The 17,888-nt window shown below is 45.3% G+C and overlaps 2 protein-coding genes across 4 annotated transcripts in view; one reads left to right on the top strand and one right to left on the bottom strand.

The window, feature by feature from the left end:
* LOC139278184 (dynein axonemal heavy chain 5-like) overlaps window positions 1-15,768 on the bottom strand; it is a 382,562-nt gene extending 366,794 nt beyond the window's left edge. The window contains exons 1-2 of the mRNA XM_070896837.1: window positions 15,624-15,768; window positions 14,178-14,419 (exon numbers count right to left, since the gene is read on the bottom strand). Coding sequence (XP_070752938.1) covers window positions 14,178-14,419; window positions 15,624-15,768 — 387 coding nt within the window. The remainder of the gene's footprint in view (window positions 1-14,177; window positions 14,420-15,623) is intronic.
* The window catches only part of vrk3 (VRK serine/threonine kinase 3), a 62,487-nt gene continuing 44,643 nt past the window's right edge, over window positions 45-17,888 (top strand). The window contains exons 1-3 of one of the 3 annotated variants that reach the window (XM_070897967.1): window positions 45-100; window positions 1,903-1,923; window positions 17,526-17,668. In XM_070897967.1, coding sequence (XP_070754068.1) covers window positions 17,527-17,668 — 142 coding nt within the window. In that variant the 5' untranslated portion in view covers window positions 45-100; window positions 1,903-1,923; window position 17,526. Of the gene's footprint in view, window positions 101-1,902; window positions 1,924-14,627; window positions 14,780-17,525; window positions 17,669-17,888 lie in introns of those variants that run through there. The other 2 variants (XM_070897968.1, XM_070897966.1) reach the window with 2 other exon arrangements.

The raw sequence follows: 17,888 nt of genomic DNA, 5'->3' as shown, positions 1-17,888 counted from the left end.
CCGCCGCAGAATCCGTTCCGCCCCCATTATGACCGGCTTCCGGTCCACTCCGAAAAAAGGGACAAAAATCGATCGAGAGCCCACCTCATCGGACCTCACGGTAAAAACTTTTTAAAAATGGAATGTGAGCCAGCTTTCTGGCAGGCATGAATTCCGGCACCCTCTAGCTCTACTTTTAAGGTCATTAACAATGAGACACTCACATCACCAATCCTGGCTTCTGTTAAAATAAAATCATTACGTTTAAGTAAAACTGCATAGCAAAGGTTCGAACTCCGTCATATGCAGTGCACAGTTTGTTCTGCAGTGAACACAGCACTGCTTCAGAGGGAGTTTTCAGATCAAGCTGTACCAGGCACTAGGGGTGGAAATTCGGTCACGCCTCTGTTGCGGCATTAATCCAGGCGGAGCGATGCATTTTGCGGCGGGAAATAGTTTGCATCTCCAGCCGCAAAATTCACCAGCTGGGCCCTGAGTGTGGAGCGGAGCGCAAAGGGAGATTCCTCGCCTCTTTTAGGGCGCTAAGCTGACTGAGCAACTGAAAATCCCGAGTTAAACAGCCGGCCTCGGGGCGCCCTAAGAGAGGCTTCCATGGAAAATAGAAATCTGAAAAAAAACACCAAAAACATTCATAATACATTACTGACACCACATCAACATAAATCGCAAATTTTTTTTTAAAACAATCATACTTACCTCAGGTTGACATTACTTCACTCACTGCGGCCCATACAGCTCAGACCGCCAGCTTTCACAGGCGGTCCCACTAGAGTGCACTATGGATTGGGCACAAAACAAATATCGAGACAATGTCTCGACCAGGGGCGTTGAACACTGGCTCGCCTCTCCCGGGTGGTCCTGCTCTGCGCCCCCGCAAACCCGGCACCGAATGTCCCGGAAGGGCGCTGGATGCTGGCCGGCCGCCTGGAAATGCTTTCCGCTGCCATTGCCGCCCCTCCGGGATGAAAACAAAGGTGGCAATAAGCTGAAAATCCAGCCCCGAGACTATCAGTAAAACCCCTACACTGAAACATTCACACTTCTTAAATGGCGGTTAAAAGTGCAATCTTTTTACCTGAAAACCTGATGATTTCTGAAAACCGTGGCACCTAAAAATGCTTTTCACACATCCAGAATTATTCCATGTAAATTTCTCAAAAGTTCCATTCAGACTTTACCACGTTTTGGAAAGGCAGACCTGCTTTTATTTTAGGTCACAATTGTAAAAGTGATACCTGGGACTTTGAAGCCAATTGCAAATTACCACGTAAATTGAACCATCCTATTCCCTTCTTAACTAGAAAATGATTTTAAAAATTGCCTAAAGATATGACTTACACACTGGATTTTAAGGTAAACAGACCAAATACATTTCCAACCCACTGTTTCTTCAAATGTTATATAATGATAGACATGTTCCCTAACTGAAAGGCATTTGCCACAAAATGACAAGTTTCTCAATTTCTAAAATCAGGAATCTTCACAAATATTGAAAAGTAAGTCATTTGTTTCTGAAACATCTTAAGTATATATTTTATGTGCAGCTATTATAATACACAGTCCATTTGGTCCCCATTTGGGGTGTTTTTCTATTTAATTTTCAGCGCAATTCTTGCATAATTCTCCTTTTCTTGGTTCCTGTTCCTTTTTATTCCTTGGTTTCTTTTTTTCCATCATTCCATCCTGTTATGCTCTTCTTACTCCTGTAATTTTTTTTCTCGTTTCCCTGTCCTTTTCCTAGTTATCCAGTTTCTCCGAGTTCCTCCCAACTATTTTCCCTGTTGCTTCCCGATTTCCTCCACTCCTCCAGTTTCTCTCTATTCTTCCCATTTACCTATCTTAACCAATTTCTCCAGTTTTTATTTTCCCAATTGTTACCTGCTTCTCCTTTGTTTCCATCAGGTGGGCAGGGATCTGCTTCAGGTAGGAATCACACGTCCTAGCAATTCTGGGCAGTCGGAGTGTAACTCAGAGCAGGTTCACAGTGGCTGAGATCAGCGCAGTCCTGGTGCCTTTCCTATCGACTCATCCTTGTTTCAGAACAACTATTCACCCTTTTTTATTCCAGATAATAGACACAATTATCTCATTACTTAGGATACTGGTATATTTGTATCAAACAGCATGTGTTGGTCTAAGGCAAGCTCCGCATTCCCAGTAACTTTGGCTACTCGTACCTTCAGCACTTGGCTGAGTCTTCGCCCTCATAAAATTTTCGTGAGGTTAGAAGATCTGCTATCGAGTCTACCCTTTCAAAGTCATTCAATGCAAATAAAAACCAGTCATGTGGTGCATGGTAACACAGTCATCTGTGCAGCTGGCACTAAATTCTGACAGTAATCACTCAAATGCCTACAGTTTGTCGTGCTTTCAAAAAAAATCTTCTATTAGCAGATCTGTTAAGACTACTACCTCTGAACAAAAAGAGTGAGATAAATTAAAATGCTATAAAGAATTATAAAATAGGGTACATTTTCATAGAATGCAAAATGAGTGAGACGTGATAGGTAAGGTAGCAGCAGGAAAAGCACATGACACTACATAATTTATTAACAGATTTCTCAGGGGCGCAGAAAGCTAGGTTTCTACCATTCCAAGGATTGCAGCAGCTTTAACCAACACCCGCCTGACTGGCCAAACCTTCTCGTGATTATTTTCATTATTATATAAAACTTTACATCGATTTTATGAGCCAAGAATAGTCATAACATAAGATAGCTGTGCACTGTTGGTGTTGATGCAAAGCAAAGCGCTTTGCTTCGTCTCGATGCAAACTGTGTAGTACAACTTGTGAGTGAAATTGGTCAGACAGAAATTGTTATGTCTTTAGATGCTCTGATAATGACTCCATGAGGCAAAGTATTGTACTTGAACTGTAGTGACCTTAGTCCATTTAATATAACTCCAGAGTGAGGATACCACATGATGGACTCCCTTTTATATCTGGGTACCTGTGGTGCACAGGTGACCTCTGGGCCTCCACCAGTTGCACCCTCTGGTGATGCCAGCATAGTGTATACAGTATGAACCTTGTCGATGGTACCTCCGGTAAACAAGTCCCCATCTTATGCAACTATACAGTGACTACACAGAGCTATATCTATAGTCTACATATATAACATCACTCTCCCTCAAGTCTTTTGTACCAATACCTTTGCACTATGTGCTCTGGCTTAGCTTTCCCCTGACTTAACTGCCAATAGCCCTTGCACCTTGGCTGTACTTTGGCTTGGCTCTCTCCCTGTTAACCCCCAAGTCCTTATTGCCACAACGTTGGGTAGTGGTTACCAGTTGGGATGGTTCGATGATGCAGTGGGGCTTCAGTGGGTTCTGGATGTGATCCATGTGTGTGTCCATGGCTACATACATCCATTTCCCACCCACATGTAGATCATGCTGGTGGCTCATCACATTCATATACATTCATATACATTAAAGTCTAGAAAAGAAAATTTGCATTTACATCATTGCATTTGTGGTACAGTTGTGAGACAAGTACATTTGACTGGTGAGATACATTGATGGTACATCTTTGGGATCAGTGCTGGGATCACAGTGCTGAGAGGACAAGCTAGTTCCAGAGCTGCTGGATGGTGTCCATGTAGCCTGGTGGCGGCGCGTTGCCCGGTGCTGGCAGTGGGAACCCGGTTGGTTCGAATTGCCTTCTCTCGGGGCGTTTGCTGTTACTCCTAGCGTCGGGCAGGTTCATAGATGCCTGTGAGCTCCCTGTCCTCTCCTTGTGCCCCAGGTCGCTGCTGTTCCCAGAGGAGCAGTCGTCTAGCAGTGCACAGCGAACTGCTAACTCGCTTGCCTGGGCGTTAGTTGGTTTGGGATCCTGGCTGGTTCTCGGTCCCAATTGGAAGAACCGTTGCGGGTGACCCTTCATTCCCGGGTGTAGCCTTGGTGGTGATGGAGTCTGGGGGCTGCGCCTTAGCGCAGTTTGCTTTTTCAGGCTCGTGGCAGTTGCCATCAGGTGCCTGAGAGGTGGAGCCGATCAAGGGCAGGGTATCGATACCGGTGCCATTGCCCTCCTGAGATCTCTTGCTCTGCAGCTTGTCTGTTTTAGCTGCTTGTGGCCACACTCCGTGATGCATCACTCTGGTCCCAGGGGCGCAGACTACAGCATCAGGAAGCCCACTGGACCTGTGTGCTTCCGATGGGTGTTTGCCTGCTACATTATCAGAATACAGTTGAAATCCTGCATCGCACAACGTTTCATTGCTTATTGTAGATAAACTGTAGCTCCGATCGCAATCGCCTGACTTTTCTTTGCTTATTACATATATAAAACTCTGATCATCAATTACAAGCTTTACATTTAGCTCACAGTTGTTATTACATTGAGTGAGAATGTGGGACTATCCCTTTAAGTGTGGTGGGTTGCTGGCCTCCTTTAAGAGATCCTTGCTATCTTTACCCCAATCCTCTTCTTTGCTTGGTGCCATGTGTTGCTCCATCAGCGCTGCACCTCATGGTCTGGCCGCCGCCATCTTTTCCTTCAGCACTTCACCTCGTGGTTTGGGCGCCATCTTTCTTCCATCCACGATGTCGGCTGCTGTGATCCTCTTCTCCCCAGGTTCTGCCACCAAAGCTGGGAAGTTGCCTTTGGATCCGATTTTCTTCCTCCGGAGTCCTGCCACTGGAGCCTGGAAGGTGTGTTCGGGTCGTCTCAGCTGGATCATCTCCGCGCAGTCGTGTTGAGCGGCCTGTGCCTCGGGTGCTATGCTGGTCCTCTCTCTGGTGCCGGATCCAACCTCAGGTAGGTGCTTGCTTTGTCTCTGAGCATGGGGAACGTCGATCGCTTGAGGGATGAAATCTTCCCAGCTCCAATGGATCTTCTCCATCCACCTTCTTCCGAGTAGCGTTGGTCCATCACCTGCAACAATCCACAGTGATAATTTGTGTACCACGCCATCATGGAGCACCTTAACATTTGCACTACCAACGACTGGGATAAGTTAATTGGTGTAGGTGCTCAGCTTTGCTTGAACCGGGACCAACTTAGGTCATTCAGTTTGATTGTCCCATAGCCTCTCAAAGGCTTCTTGATTAATTACTGACTGGCTCGCCCCCGTGTCCACCTCCATGAAGACTGCAGCGCCATTTATCTCGACTTCCATTCTCAACGGGGAACATTCTGTGGTGCAGGTAAACATTCCGTACACCTCATCGTGAGGCTGAGCTGCCTCTCTGACCACCTCTTCATGATCCGCGCTGGATTCATGGCCCTCTGCAGACACTTTATCAACACGGTGAGTCCTATTTCTTTTACACATTTGCTGGAGGTGGCCCTTTGTGCTGCATCCTTTGCATACATAGTCCTTAAAACGGCACTGGTGAGCCCAGTGATTTCCACCGCAACGCCAGCATGGTACTAACTGATTAGCCCCCCCTCGGCGGACTCAGAGTTAAGGGACTCGGGGGCCTGCTCTCTCTCCCCTGAGGTGATTCACGTTCTACAATCCTGCCTCTAAAAGGTAGCAGTCTATGTACAGTACTTGCCAAGTTTGAGTCCTGAGGATGAGTCATCCACCTAGAGCCGCAGGTCGAGGTCATGAATGCCTGGCTCATGGCTTCTCCAGTGTGACTGTGGTATCCGGAGATAGTGGCCTGTGAAGAAGACCTTCGTGGTCGATTCCAAAGACAAAGATATCCCGCAGCGCTTCGGTGAGGTGTTCGCCGAAATCACATGGTGCCGCCAGCCTCCTGAGATCTGCAGCATATTTTGCGATTTCCTGGCCTTCGGGCTGTCGGTGGGTATAAAACCTTTTCTGGCTGTGAGGATGCTCTCTTTGAGCTTGAGTTGTTCTTGGATCAGCGTTACAAGCTCCTTGTACATCTTGGTCATTGTCTTCGCTGGTGCCAGCAAGTACCTGACAAGGCCATAGACGGTGGGCTCACAACTGGTGAGCAGGATAGCTCTGCCCTTATCAGCCAGCGTGGCTGGATCGTCGCCTGCCAGGTCGTGGGCAGTGAAGAAATGGTCGAGCCTCTCCACAAAGGCATCCCAATCATCCCGATCGTCGAACTACTGCAACGTACCATGGTTAGCCATTTTCGCGTGAAAGTCCGTAATCTCGTCGCCAATTGTTATGTCTTTAGATGCTCTGATAATGACTTCACAAGGCAAAGTATTGTACTTGAACTGTAGTGACCTTAGTCCATTTAATATAACTCTGGAGTGAGGATACCACATGGTGGACTCCCTTTTATATCTGGGTACCTGTGGTGTACAGGTGACCCCTGGGCCTCCACCAGCTGCACCCTCTGGTGGTGTCAGCATAGTGTATACAGTGTGAACCTTGTTGATGGTACCTCCGGTAAATAAGTCTCCATCTTATGCAACTATACAGTGGCTACACAGAGAGTATAGCTATAGTATACATATATAACAGAAATCATGCACAGTCTCAAAATATGCCAGCTGCCTGAGAAAATTTTAAAATTATTTAATCACAGGCTAGCTACAGATGAGAGAGTTCTTCAGCCCATCTTAGCTCATCTATTCAGATATATAAAACACACATTCACTCCCATCACAACAACAGCTTGCGTTTACATAGTGGCTTTAACGCAGAACCAACAATCCCAACGGACTTCTGATGCTTATGTAAAAGATGGATGGCAAGTAAAAAAGGGGTGAGATGAGTTTTAAGGAGAATCTTAAAGGTGGAGAGGGAGGTGTCGAGGTTTAGGGAGACAATTCCAGGGCTTGGGGCCTAGATAGCTGGAGACACACGCATCAATTGTGGGTTAAAGGCAGGGGAATGCACAAGAGACAAGAGTCAAAAGAACAGAGCATTCAGCGGAGCAGGGGGGTTGGAGGATGCTGGGCTGGAGGTAGGGGTTTAAACACAAGGATAAGAATTTAAAATTTGAGACATTGGTGGACTGGGGGGTAATGTAGGACAGCAATGACAGGGTTGATGGGCAAGGGGGACTTGGTGCGGGATAGGATATAGGCAGCAAAATTTGGATGAGCTGAAGTTTACAGAAAGTGGAGAATGGGAAACTGATCAGGAGAGTATTGGAATTGTTGAGTCTGGAAGTAACAAACGCATGGATGAGGGTTTCAGCAGCACATAGGCTGAGGTAGGGGTGAAGACAGGTGATGTTACGGAGGTGGTAGTAGACGATCTTTGTAATGGGAAGGATATGGAATTGAAAACTCAGCTCAGGGTCAAATAGGATACCAAGGTTGCAACCATCTGGTTCTTCTCGAGACAGTGTTCAGGGAAGGATATAGAATCGATACAGAGGTTGTGGCTAGAGCTGAAGACTATGGGCTGGATTTTTGGTCTTTTGCTGCCCCTCTTAGCACCCCGGAGGGGCGGCAATGGCAGCAGAAAGCACTTGCGCCCGTGCAACCAGCTTCCAGCGCCCCGCCAGCACATTTGGTGCCGGGTTTGCGGGGGCGCGGAGCAGTACCACCTGGGAGAGGCGAACTGGTGTGCAACACCTCTAGTTGTGACACCGGCTCAATATTTGGATTGCGCCCGCTCCGTAGCGCACCCTAGTGGGATCGCCAGTGAAAGCTGGCATTCCAAGCTGCACCGGCCGAAGTGAGTGAAGAAGTGTCTACCTCAGGTAAGTGTGATTGTTTTTATTTTTTGTTTTGTGATTTATGTTGGGGTCACGTCAGCAAATAATTGCAAATGCTTTGGTGGGGTTTTTTCAGGGTTGTTTTTAATCCACAGAAACCTCTGTTAGGGCACTCCCACGCCGGCTGTTTAGCGTGTGATTTTCAGTGGCTCAGCCGGCCTAGTGCCCTAAAAGAGGTGCAGAACACCTCCCGTGCCACTCTGCCCCAAACTACGGGCCCAGCTGATGAATTAAGCGGCGGCAGACGCAAACCATTTGTCGGTGCAAAATGTACCGCTCCGCCCGTGACAACACCGCAACATAGGCGTGGCCGAATTTCTCCCCCAATGTCTTTAATCTTACCAACATTTAGCTGGAGGAAATTGCAGCTCATCCAAGACAACATATCGAACAAGCAGTCTAACAATACAGAGGCAGTGGAGGGGTCAAGAGGGATGGTGGCGAGGTAGAGCATCACCAATCTAAGCCTCCACTACCTTACCTAGAAGATCATTCCAAGTTTCACCTGACATCTGCCCTAAATTGTCCTTTGACTAGTTTTAACTTACAGACCTTGCTCTATTTAATTTAAAATCTACTATCATCCACAGATACTTTTCCATTTCAATTTTAGCTATTTCTATACCATCCATGTGACACCCGTTTTTACTTTCCATGGAGAAATATTTTCCTACTTTGGTAAATGTGCTTATGGCCACCTGTTATTCATAACATATACTGTAAACTTCAACATAGATGATGGTTTGAATGTGGAATTCTGGAGACATGCTGGAGACAATAAAAGATAATTTAACATTCGAGGATTTGTTCACACTAATTGCTGCTGTGATAACTCTATTAATTTGATCTCATCAGGGGACATTGTCAAGCTAAGCTGGTGGGCTCTGATCTTGGGTGGGCGAGTAATGAGCTTTGATAAAAAGCTGATATTGGGGTCATGCTGACGGAAAATAAAGACAGAAGACAGTAGGGAGAGGCGGTGCTGCCCTGGGCTGAAGGCCAGAATACAGAGGAGTTCTTCTGTTGAAATCAAGTAAGATGACCTACTATTAATCCAAATTGTATTTGATTGAAATAAGTGAATCTGATCATAACTGTCGCTACATATGTTCTTGTATTGTGAAATAAAAGAGCTTAATCATTCGTACTGAACCTCATTATCACCATGTTTGCTTGATCTTCCGGCATTGAGATTGGAACTCATGAAACATCCGTAAGACATGAATATTCACTGCATATCACAAGGAGATGCTATTGTTACATCCCTGAGTGGCACGATTGTAACATATTGTAAGATGTTTTATCTCTTGCCTTTTTTACAGCCCAGGATGCACGATGTGGCAGACTGGAGATAAAGGTGTGGGCTCTAACAGTATTGGAATGGGGTATGGAGGAGTTGTAGCGTTTAAGAGAAGTTATGGGGGATGTTGGACTTTGGTAGCACTGGGGGTTGGCTATGAAGTAAGGCACTCTTGTAGAGGTGAAATATGGATTTGGTAGAACTGGAGGATGAAATATGCATTCGGTTTAAGGAATAATTCCAAGGGTCTGGCAGTGGTGGGGTGAGGGGGTTCAAGGTTAGGCAACACTATAAAGGTGGGGTATATTGTTGTCTACCAGCATGGGGGGATGTACTGGTGTCTGTGAGCACTCGGCCAGAGGGTCCCTGGAGATAGTATATATCAAGCAATATATAATCTTGTCCTCAATTAAACCTGCACCACGTTCTTAAAAGTGGAACTTCCTGCTTTACTATTTTAAATTTGATATATTGGAGACGAGGAGCCAATGTAGGTCAGCAATGGGAGGGATAAATGGGACTTGGTGCAGGATAGGATACAGGCAGCAGAGCTTTGGATGAGTTGAAGTTTTATGAAAAGTGAGGATGGGATACTGACCAGGGAAACATTGGGCTAGACTTTCGGCTCATTTAGGGCCCATATAAGCACTGAGATTCAGGCTATTGCCCATATTTGATGAAAAATGGAAACTAGCGCCCGATTATAATCCACTTATCGAACTTTCGGCATACAGGAATGAGCTGCATCGCCCGGCCTATTTATTTTAAAATATGATGTTATCCTCGTGCAAGGTCCAGAATACTGTTTATAATGAAAACTAGCACCCAATTATCGCCCAGATTATCGCCGAGCACTACTTTCGGCATTTCGCCCATAATTCGTGCAAATGATTGGTGGCCCAAAAAGATGCTCAAGAAAAGTTGCACTCGCCTGTCCTTAACTCAGCACTATGGACACCATTTTGAAACTCAGAGGATCTTTAATAAAATACTGCTTAAAGTGGTTGGGAGGAGAAGCAATGTGTGAGTGATTTTTAGGGTGTTTTTGAATCTTGCCAATCATCTAATCACATTGTGGTTAATTTCCAGTTTATATTGTATTTGTTGAGGACAATTTAAGAAGACAGATTAGGGCATTTATAGTGATTTCTAGTGATAGGGCCTGTAATTTCTCAACCAGTATTGCTGACTACTCACATACTGCAGAACGGAGATGGGAGAAGGTTCATTGAAGAGCATTATGTGCCCAATCAGGAGGTAGTAGACTGCTGAGGAGGAGGAGACATTACAGCCAATGCATTTACAGGGATAAGCGAACATACCTAGACTTGTCCAATAACACGTGCGTAAGAAGGCTGCGATTCCGAAAGGAGATCATTAGTGAGATATGCCAGCTAATTAAGGGAGATTAGCAACCTAACAACACCATCAGGACAGCACTGCCCATTGAGGTTAAGGTTACTGCGGCACTTTCCTTCTACGCAATTTTTAAAAATAAGAACAAAACAATAATATACGCCCCCCCCCCCCGACCTGTGGCCACGCTTCCCTCCTCTAACTTGGACCCCCCCGCTGTTGTAACTCCCAGTTTCCCACGTAATCCCCTAGCAACGGGACCAAGACGTCTTGCAGCAGAGCATCTCAAGGGCTGCTACTGTGGGGGGGGGGGGGGGGAGGGGGGTGACGTCGGCAGAATTACCTCAGTGGATCGAGGAGAAGACGTTTGCGAAGACGTTTGCGAAGAAACGTCTTCTGAGTCAGAAAGAAGTTCTTCCTCCTGTCTCGCATCTGTCATGCTGGTTGATGGTACGGCACCTTGGGGTGCAGTGCCGAATCCCGAAACTATCGCGTGCTGCAAGGCATCGACAGAGTCGGCCGTTCGCTCCACTGCTGCAACCATCTGCCCCATGCCCTCCGATATTCTGGCAGGCAGTGCGGCAATGTTGCCGGTCAACCCACCAAGCGCCTGGAGGAGCTCTCGACCGATGTCGACGCTCGTCTTCGATAGTGACACCATGTCCTCATTGACATCTGCCCGTCGCAGTGCATGCCTACCTCGCCAACTCAACCTCCGCGGAGTCGACGTGGGCATTGGACGACTCGGAGTGGCCTGTTTGAAGCCGCTTGGCCCCGCTACTTCATCGGTTGAGGATGACGTGGCCACAGGTACCACAGATGCGATTTCCGGCTCATCATCCTCCTCCTCGGTTGTATGTTCTTCTTCACATGTGGTGAGCACGATCTGCAGTGATACTGGTGTTGCTGCAGGGGCCTCCCGTTGCACCTGGGCAGCCTGGTGAGCTGGAAAACATAACTGAGGTTAGTAGAAGAGAAGGGGAAACATGAGAATGCTTGCGCTGCGCAGGCATATGTACTGCAATAAATGTGAAGGAGAGATGTTACATATGATTAACATGAGAGTACAGAAGAGTACAGAAGCTGCATGCATAACATTACATCATTCATATATTATAATCAAATGCCATTAAATTACTGTAAATTATCACTGGTTTACCACTGCTTTACACATTACTCACGTGGTGCAACAACGGGATCTGCACCACCACGAGTGGCAGAACGATTATGGGTGCCCATTAAGGCTGTGGCATGCTCCTCCAGATCAGTGAGAAGGTGCAGCTCAGCTGGCCTTCCTCCGGCCCGCCTCCGCTCCGCCTGATTCTTAGATATCTTCTTCTGCAAATATGACAAGAGCATGGCATAAGCTAATTGACTAGGTACTATTATGGAAACACAACAGATATTGTAATCCATAGTCACCCCACATGCTATTCATCGTTAACGTTATATTGCTAATGGATGCATGGTTATAAAATCTACATTCAGAGAAAATATTTAATAAGATCGTGTTTAGGAACTAATGCTTGACACCAAGCATCTCGTGTACAATCTCCAGGAAAGGCTCCATCCACGGGTCGTGCCATTCGGCGCCTGAGGGGAGGGAGGTGGTTTACTGGAATCATTGGAGGTCCCCGGGGGGGGGGGGGATCAGGACCGCTGGTGAGCTCAGCAATGTCAGAACTGTAATGGGATGGGGCATTGTGTCCCTGGGCTGTGCTCGGAGGCCTCCGTGTGGCCGGAGCTAATGGCCCAAAGTGTCCCAGGGCAGACAGTGAGCCAGGGCAGCTCTCCCCCAGTCCAGGCTGGGTCACTATGTGATTGACATGCAGCCGGAGAGACTCACACAGTCTGGGCAAAGCTGACCGACCCCTCGGTGCTCAGTCATGTCCCATCCACTAACCTAACCAAAAAGGAGATGATGCCCAAGTTAGAGTTGCCACAGCACACAAGCAGTGATATAATTTAATAATTCTCCTTCTAAACTAAAGTGGTAGAAATACCGAGTGTTTACGGTCTGTCTGTTTCCAGTCATTCCTTTGGCCACAATTTTCAATCAAAGCCTTTAAATAATAATTAATACTGTTGATTAAGTTTAAGACATCTCAGCAAAATTAGAGTTAAAGGGCGCAGGTTCCGACCCCAGTCCAAATCTTAACAGGAAAGCTACCCAAGATTACCCAGCTTAATTACAATCCGGGAGATTTACTTTCTAATTCTTGAGTCAGTGCATCATTACAATTTTAAATGTAATAATTGAATACTTACTCTTGCCGATGCGACAAGCCTGTTCCAGCGCTTGCGGCACTGGTCTGCCTCACGCCTATCGAGGGTCACTGATGAAACGATAGCGGCGATATCCGCCCATATTTTTTGATATATCCGGGGTGGAGGTTTCCCATGTCCATCCTGGGTTAATTGGCCCCACCGAGTCTCGACCTCGCTGACTAAGGCCTCATTAGCCTCGTCTGAGAAGGCTTTCGCCCTCTTTCTCCCTGCAACCTCCTGCAGACTCTCTCCCAAATTCTTCTGGGACATCTCCATCAAGTTACGTTCAGCACTCCTTCAAAATCCACCCTTACTGAAAAGCTTCCTTCTCTCTCTTCCTCCCTTCGCCTTCTGAGCATTTGCTGATGACCCCTGACCTCCCGAATCGCGGGAAAAGTTCTTTACCTGAAAAAAAAACACGCATGCACAGAACGGCCGTGGCTATGAACGCCAGCCTTGCACGACTGAATACAGCGCTATGGCCCTCTTCACATTGCTAAGGCTATCGCCCAAATTAAAAAGGCGAAACTAGCGTTTTTTAAAATGGCCGATATTCCAGCGATCCTGAAAAATAAAAATGCAGTAAAGCCGGAAATGCGATCATAGTGGAAAGTCTAGCCCATTGAAATAGTCCAGTCCAGACCTGTGTCTCACCAAACAATTGTGGATAAAACTTCTGTTTTAAAAATATTTTTCAATCTTTTAATGGCATTAAAATAAAACAGTACCACTAATTACTCAACCACTTACTACCATTGTGATAGGAAATCTGTACAAAGACTTGCAGGGACTTGCACAAATGACATAAATTTTACCTGAGCAAAAAAACACTGCTCAAAACAGTGGCATCTTGGCAGGGAACCCAAGTCACCACATTCAGATTGCCAGTGTCAACTAGTTCCTAATCATTCAAAATTTCCTAATTTATGACAATCAAAATGATGGGCTTCTACTGAAAATAAAACATTCAGACTACGTAGAAAGTAGGATTTTCAATGGGTTGGACCTATTACTGGAGGTTTCAGTGCATGACCTATTTCCTGTTTCCTCCAACTACCCTGCCAGTCAAACAGGCTACTTCCCCTATCTACAATATTTTTACAATTAATAAACAAAAGTGTTCAAAGAAAAATGGATAAGGAAACATTTTTTTTTAATGCCCAATAATTTTTCTCCACTGTTGTTCACAACAGTGTCCAGGATATTAATATTCTAAAGCAAAATATTACAGGTGCTGGAAATCTGAAAATACTCCGCAGGTCAGGTAACATCTGTGGAGAGAGAAACAGAGTTAACATTTCAGGTTGATGACCTTTCATCAGAACTGGAAAAAGTTAGAGATATAACTAGTTTAAGCAATGCTGAAGCAGGGAAAGCGGGGAGGGGAGGAAAGAACAAAAATATAGGTCTGTGATAGGGTGGAGAGCATAAGTGATTAAATGACAAAAGGTAAGATTGTACAAGGCAAAAGGAGATGGGAAATTAATATTCAAGTCTCGATAGACTCCAAGACGATCCTGAAGGATTGGCAACCCGAGGGGAAAGGAGATGGTAATGATGGGGAAATGTGGGTGTGGGTGGAATACATAAACCCACACATGGCACCGTATTATCCTGCCATCATATGTGGCAGATTAAATTATTTACAAACCTGGTATTGAACTTGCTGTGATTTAAAGTATGTAAATTTGCGGCATCCGAGAGGTGGTCTCACATACACACACTTCCTGGAGGTCACTCTGGCTGCCTGCCCCTCTTCCGCAGTCTTGTCCGTGCTCCGGGTGGCCCTGGCGAAGGAGCATGCGCTGTCCACCGGTACGCTTGTGGCCTTCTGTGGCCTGTGGTCACCGCAGGGACTGGAGGGCACATTGGGCACGGGTGGCAATATTATGACTTAATTTGGTAAGTTTCCTTTGTTTAAAGTTTTTTTTTCTATAAGTTGTGCCCTTCTAATAAAAAGGGGGGGGGGCACGTTTGTTAGGTGTTTATTTTTGGTTTGATGTCATCCTCATAGTTTTAATTAAACAGAGGCGCGCGCGCGCGTACCCACACACTGTCCGGGAGCGCGCGGGGACTGTGCCTAGTTTGCGCGCCGCCCGCCGGAAAGCTGGAGCGCGAGAAGCGGTTGAGACTACGCATGGGCGGCTCCTCCTAGCGGCGTATTCGGCACCAACCGCCGCTTCCTTCTGCGCCTCGGACACTCCCCTGGAGAGCCCGTGAGCCGAGCGAGAGCGGGGAAAAGTTCGTTCTCAGGTAGGTGTGCGGCGAGACGCGGTTATTGCCCTCCCCGGGTAGCTCCGGCCCAGCTACTGGCGCAGCCTGCAGCTGGCTTTAGTACACAGTGAGCTCCCATCGTGTCATTGTAACACGTGGCGCCATCTGATTTACAACCCCACAGGAAACCAGGAACCGAGGCCCTGTCTGTTCTCTCAGGAGGCTGTAAAAGATCCCATGGCACTATTTTGTAGAAGAGCAGGGGAGTTATCCCCGGAGCCCTGGCCAATATTTATCACTCAATCAACATGACAAACAGATCATCTGGTCGTGTCAATAATATGATCCAGATTATCGATGTTCAGAATCCCCACACACACTCAAATAAATATGATTAAGTATTTTATTGGGAAGATAAATTTGACTAATCCAGTTTTTTTTTAAGTTTATGGGAAGGAGCGCCTTTTCTCATGTTTTATTGCAGATTTAAGTTCAGGATCTTATGTTCTTATGTTTATGTCTTGCTATTTTATAAAAAGAAAAGCAAGAAACCCCAAAATGTATCAACTAGATATTTAGAGTTGAAATTGTCCAAAAATGTCCAGTTCATTTTCTGACAGCACACTGAATTCAAAATTCTCATCAACATCCTACATTACAACAATGACTACTTTTCAAAAGTACTTCATTGGCTGCAAAGTGCTTTTGGGTGTCCTGAGGTTGTGAAAGGCACTATATAAATGCAAGTCTTTTATTTACAAATTCTTCCATGGCCTCGGGCAGCCCTACCTCTTTAATCTTCACAAATTCTCCGTCTCAATTTGCACCCTTTGATCTTCTGATTCTAACTTGTGTGTGTTTTTTGCCCATCCCCCTCCCTCACAAGCTCCACTATCTGTAGCAGAACCTTCAGCCCTAAACTCCTTAATTCTCTTCTTTAAGCTCTCTGTCTTGGTACATCTATTTCCACCTTCAAAAGCTTCTTCAAAACTCGTTTGGCTATCTCCAAGCTTCTTGTTACTCTTCATTCCCCTTCCATTCTGCAAACTGGTGTGGAATATTTTGTTAATGATGGTATAGATGGCCAGTTGTTCTGTGAGTTAGCCCCTCTTCATATTTGATCCTGTAAGCATTTGTAGTGTTACAGATTTAGATGAGAAATAGTTAAATCTATTTTACACAAAATAATTACTTGTATACTCCTATATTTTATATTCCATTTTTAGATTATTTCTGTATTTTAAAAATCCTAAAATTGCAAGACTGTAAATAGGACTGCCTGTGTAACTGTACAATAGATTACCACAGCATTCAGTATCAGTTGTTGCACCAACTCCTGAGTCAGAAGGTTGTGGGTTCAAGTCCCGCTCCAGGAACTTGAGCACATAAATCTAAGCTGACACTCCAGTACTGAGGGAGTGCTGCACTGTAAGAGGTGCCGTCTTTCAGATGGGACATAAAAGATCCCATGGCACTATTTCGAAGAAGAGCAGGGGAGTTATCCCTGGTGTCCTGGCCAATACTTATCCCTCAATCAACATGACAAACAGATTATCTGATCATTATCACATTGTTGTATGTGGGAGCTTGCTGTGTGCAAATTGGCTACTGCATTTCCCACATTACAACAGTGACTACACTCCAAAAGTACTTCATTGGCTGAAAAGTGCTTTGAGACGCCCGGTGCTATATAAATGCAAATCTTTCCCGAAGGCCAAATGGCACGTGTTTATATTTAGATTTGCTTTATGACAACAACTGGAGACTCAGTTTTCATTATGCCTAGCTAACTCAATTTAGCAGGCTTAGGAGTATTTTTAGGGACTGGTACCAAATGTGGGTAAAGGGTTATAGAATGCCAATGTCTGGAGCTCGGAATAGTATAAATGGGGTAAAACCAGAGCCATAGGTTGGGAGATGGAGGAATCTGGAGGGTTGAACTTGCATGACTAATGTGTGCATCTTCTGCAGTGAGGCATCTTTTGTAATGTTGGCCGTGAGCATGTATGTAACATTTCATCTTTATAAAAGTTCAAGTGTTTGACTGTTAAATTCATCCTTAACGTATAGGCACAGGACTGCAGCCTTTGTTATATTATTGCAAAATTCACATTCTGAACTTTTAGAATGTTCCAATACTTTCTATTCAAAATTTACTAGCAAAATAGGATGTTGCCATTATCTGATTATTAGTATTGCATAACTTGCAAGGGTTGAGTCTGATTTATAATGAACAAGGATCTTGTACAGCATGGTGATTTTTAAGTAAGCATGTTATCAGTAATGTTGGAATCAAAGTGAAACCATGTGATGGGGTGAAGGATTAAGACTTTGATAACTGAGAAATTGAGTGAAAGCAAAATGAAGATGAGGGCAGTGTACAACAACAGTTTGTTTGGAAAGAAACAACATTATAACCTAGGCCTAGAATTGCAGAATTTTACTGACAGTAGGTCATTTGGTCCTTGTACCTGTGCTGGCTCCCTGAAAGAGCAAGCTGTTCTGTTCCATTCTCTGCCCTTTTTCCATATCCTATTTTTTAAAAATATATATTTTCAAATAGTTATCCGCCTCCCTTTTAAAAGCTATTATGGATTCTGTTTCTGGTAATGCATTTCATGTCTTAGCATCGCGCCACATTTTTTGAAATTTAAAGACATTCTGATAACATCTTCTCCTTATTCTTTTAGTGATGCTTATTGCTATGTACTTTCTATTGTCATCTTGCTGTTTCAGATAATCCTATCTCGGTAATGTGAATCTTTTGTGCCTTTTCATTTTTCAGAATGGTCTTTAAATTCTGCCCAGACTGTGGCCAGAAAATAGAAGCTGCTTTCAACTTCTGCCCATCTTGTAGTTTCAAGCTACCTAAAGAAGAGACTGTGGAGGAAGTGCAGCCTATTGCTGCCCAGTCCACAGCATCTCCAGGTTTGTATTGATTTGAGCGATAGAGAGCCTGGTGAGAGGGAGAGGGAGAGTGAGAGAGAGAGAACACACGCCTGGTTGTTTGTTGTGGGGGGTGGGGGCGGAGAGCGAACTCAGGAAAGACAGATCACGTTCCTCCAACCCCCTTTACACCCACACCCGATTTCTTGGAAAGCTCAGTGCGTCAGGGATATTGTTGGAGGTGATGAAACATTCACTCCAC

The sequence above is a fragment of the Pristiophorus japonicus genome, chromosome 13 (genome assembly GCF_044704955.1).
Source record: "Pristiophorus japonicus isolate sPriJap1 chromosome 13, sPriJap1.hap1, whole genome shotgun sequence".
NCBI lineage: Eukaryota > Metazoa > Chordata > Chondrichthyes > Pristiophoridae > Pristiophorus > Pristiophorus japonicus.
Note: the sequence above shows the minus strand (reverse complement) of the source record. Positions and strands in the feature narration are given on the sequence as shown.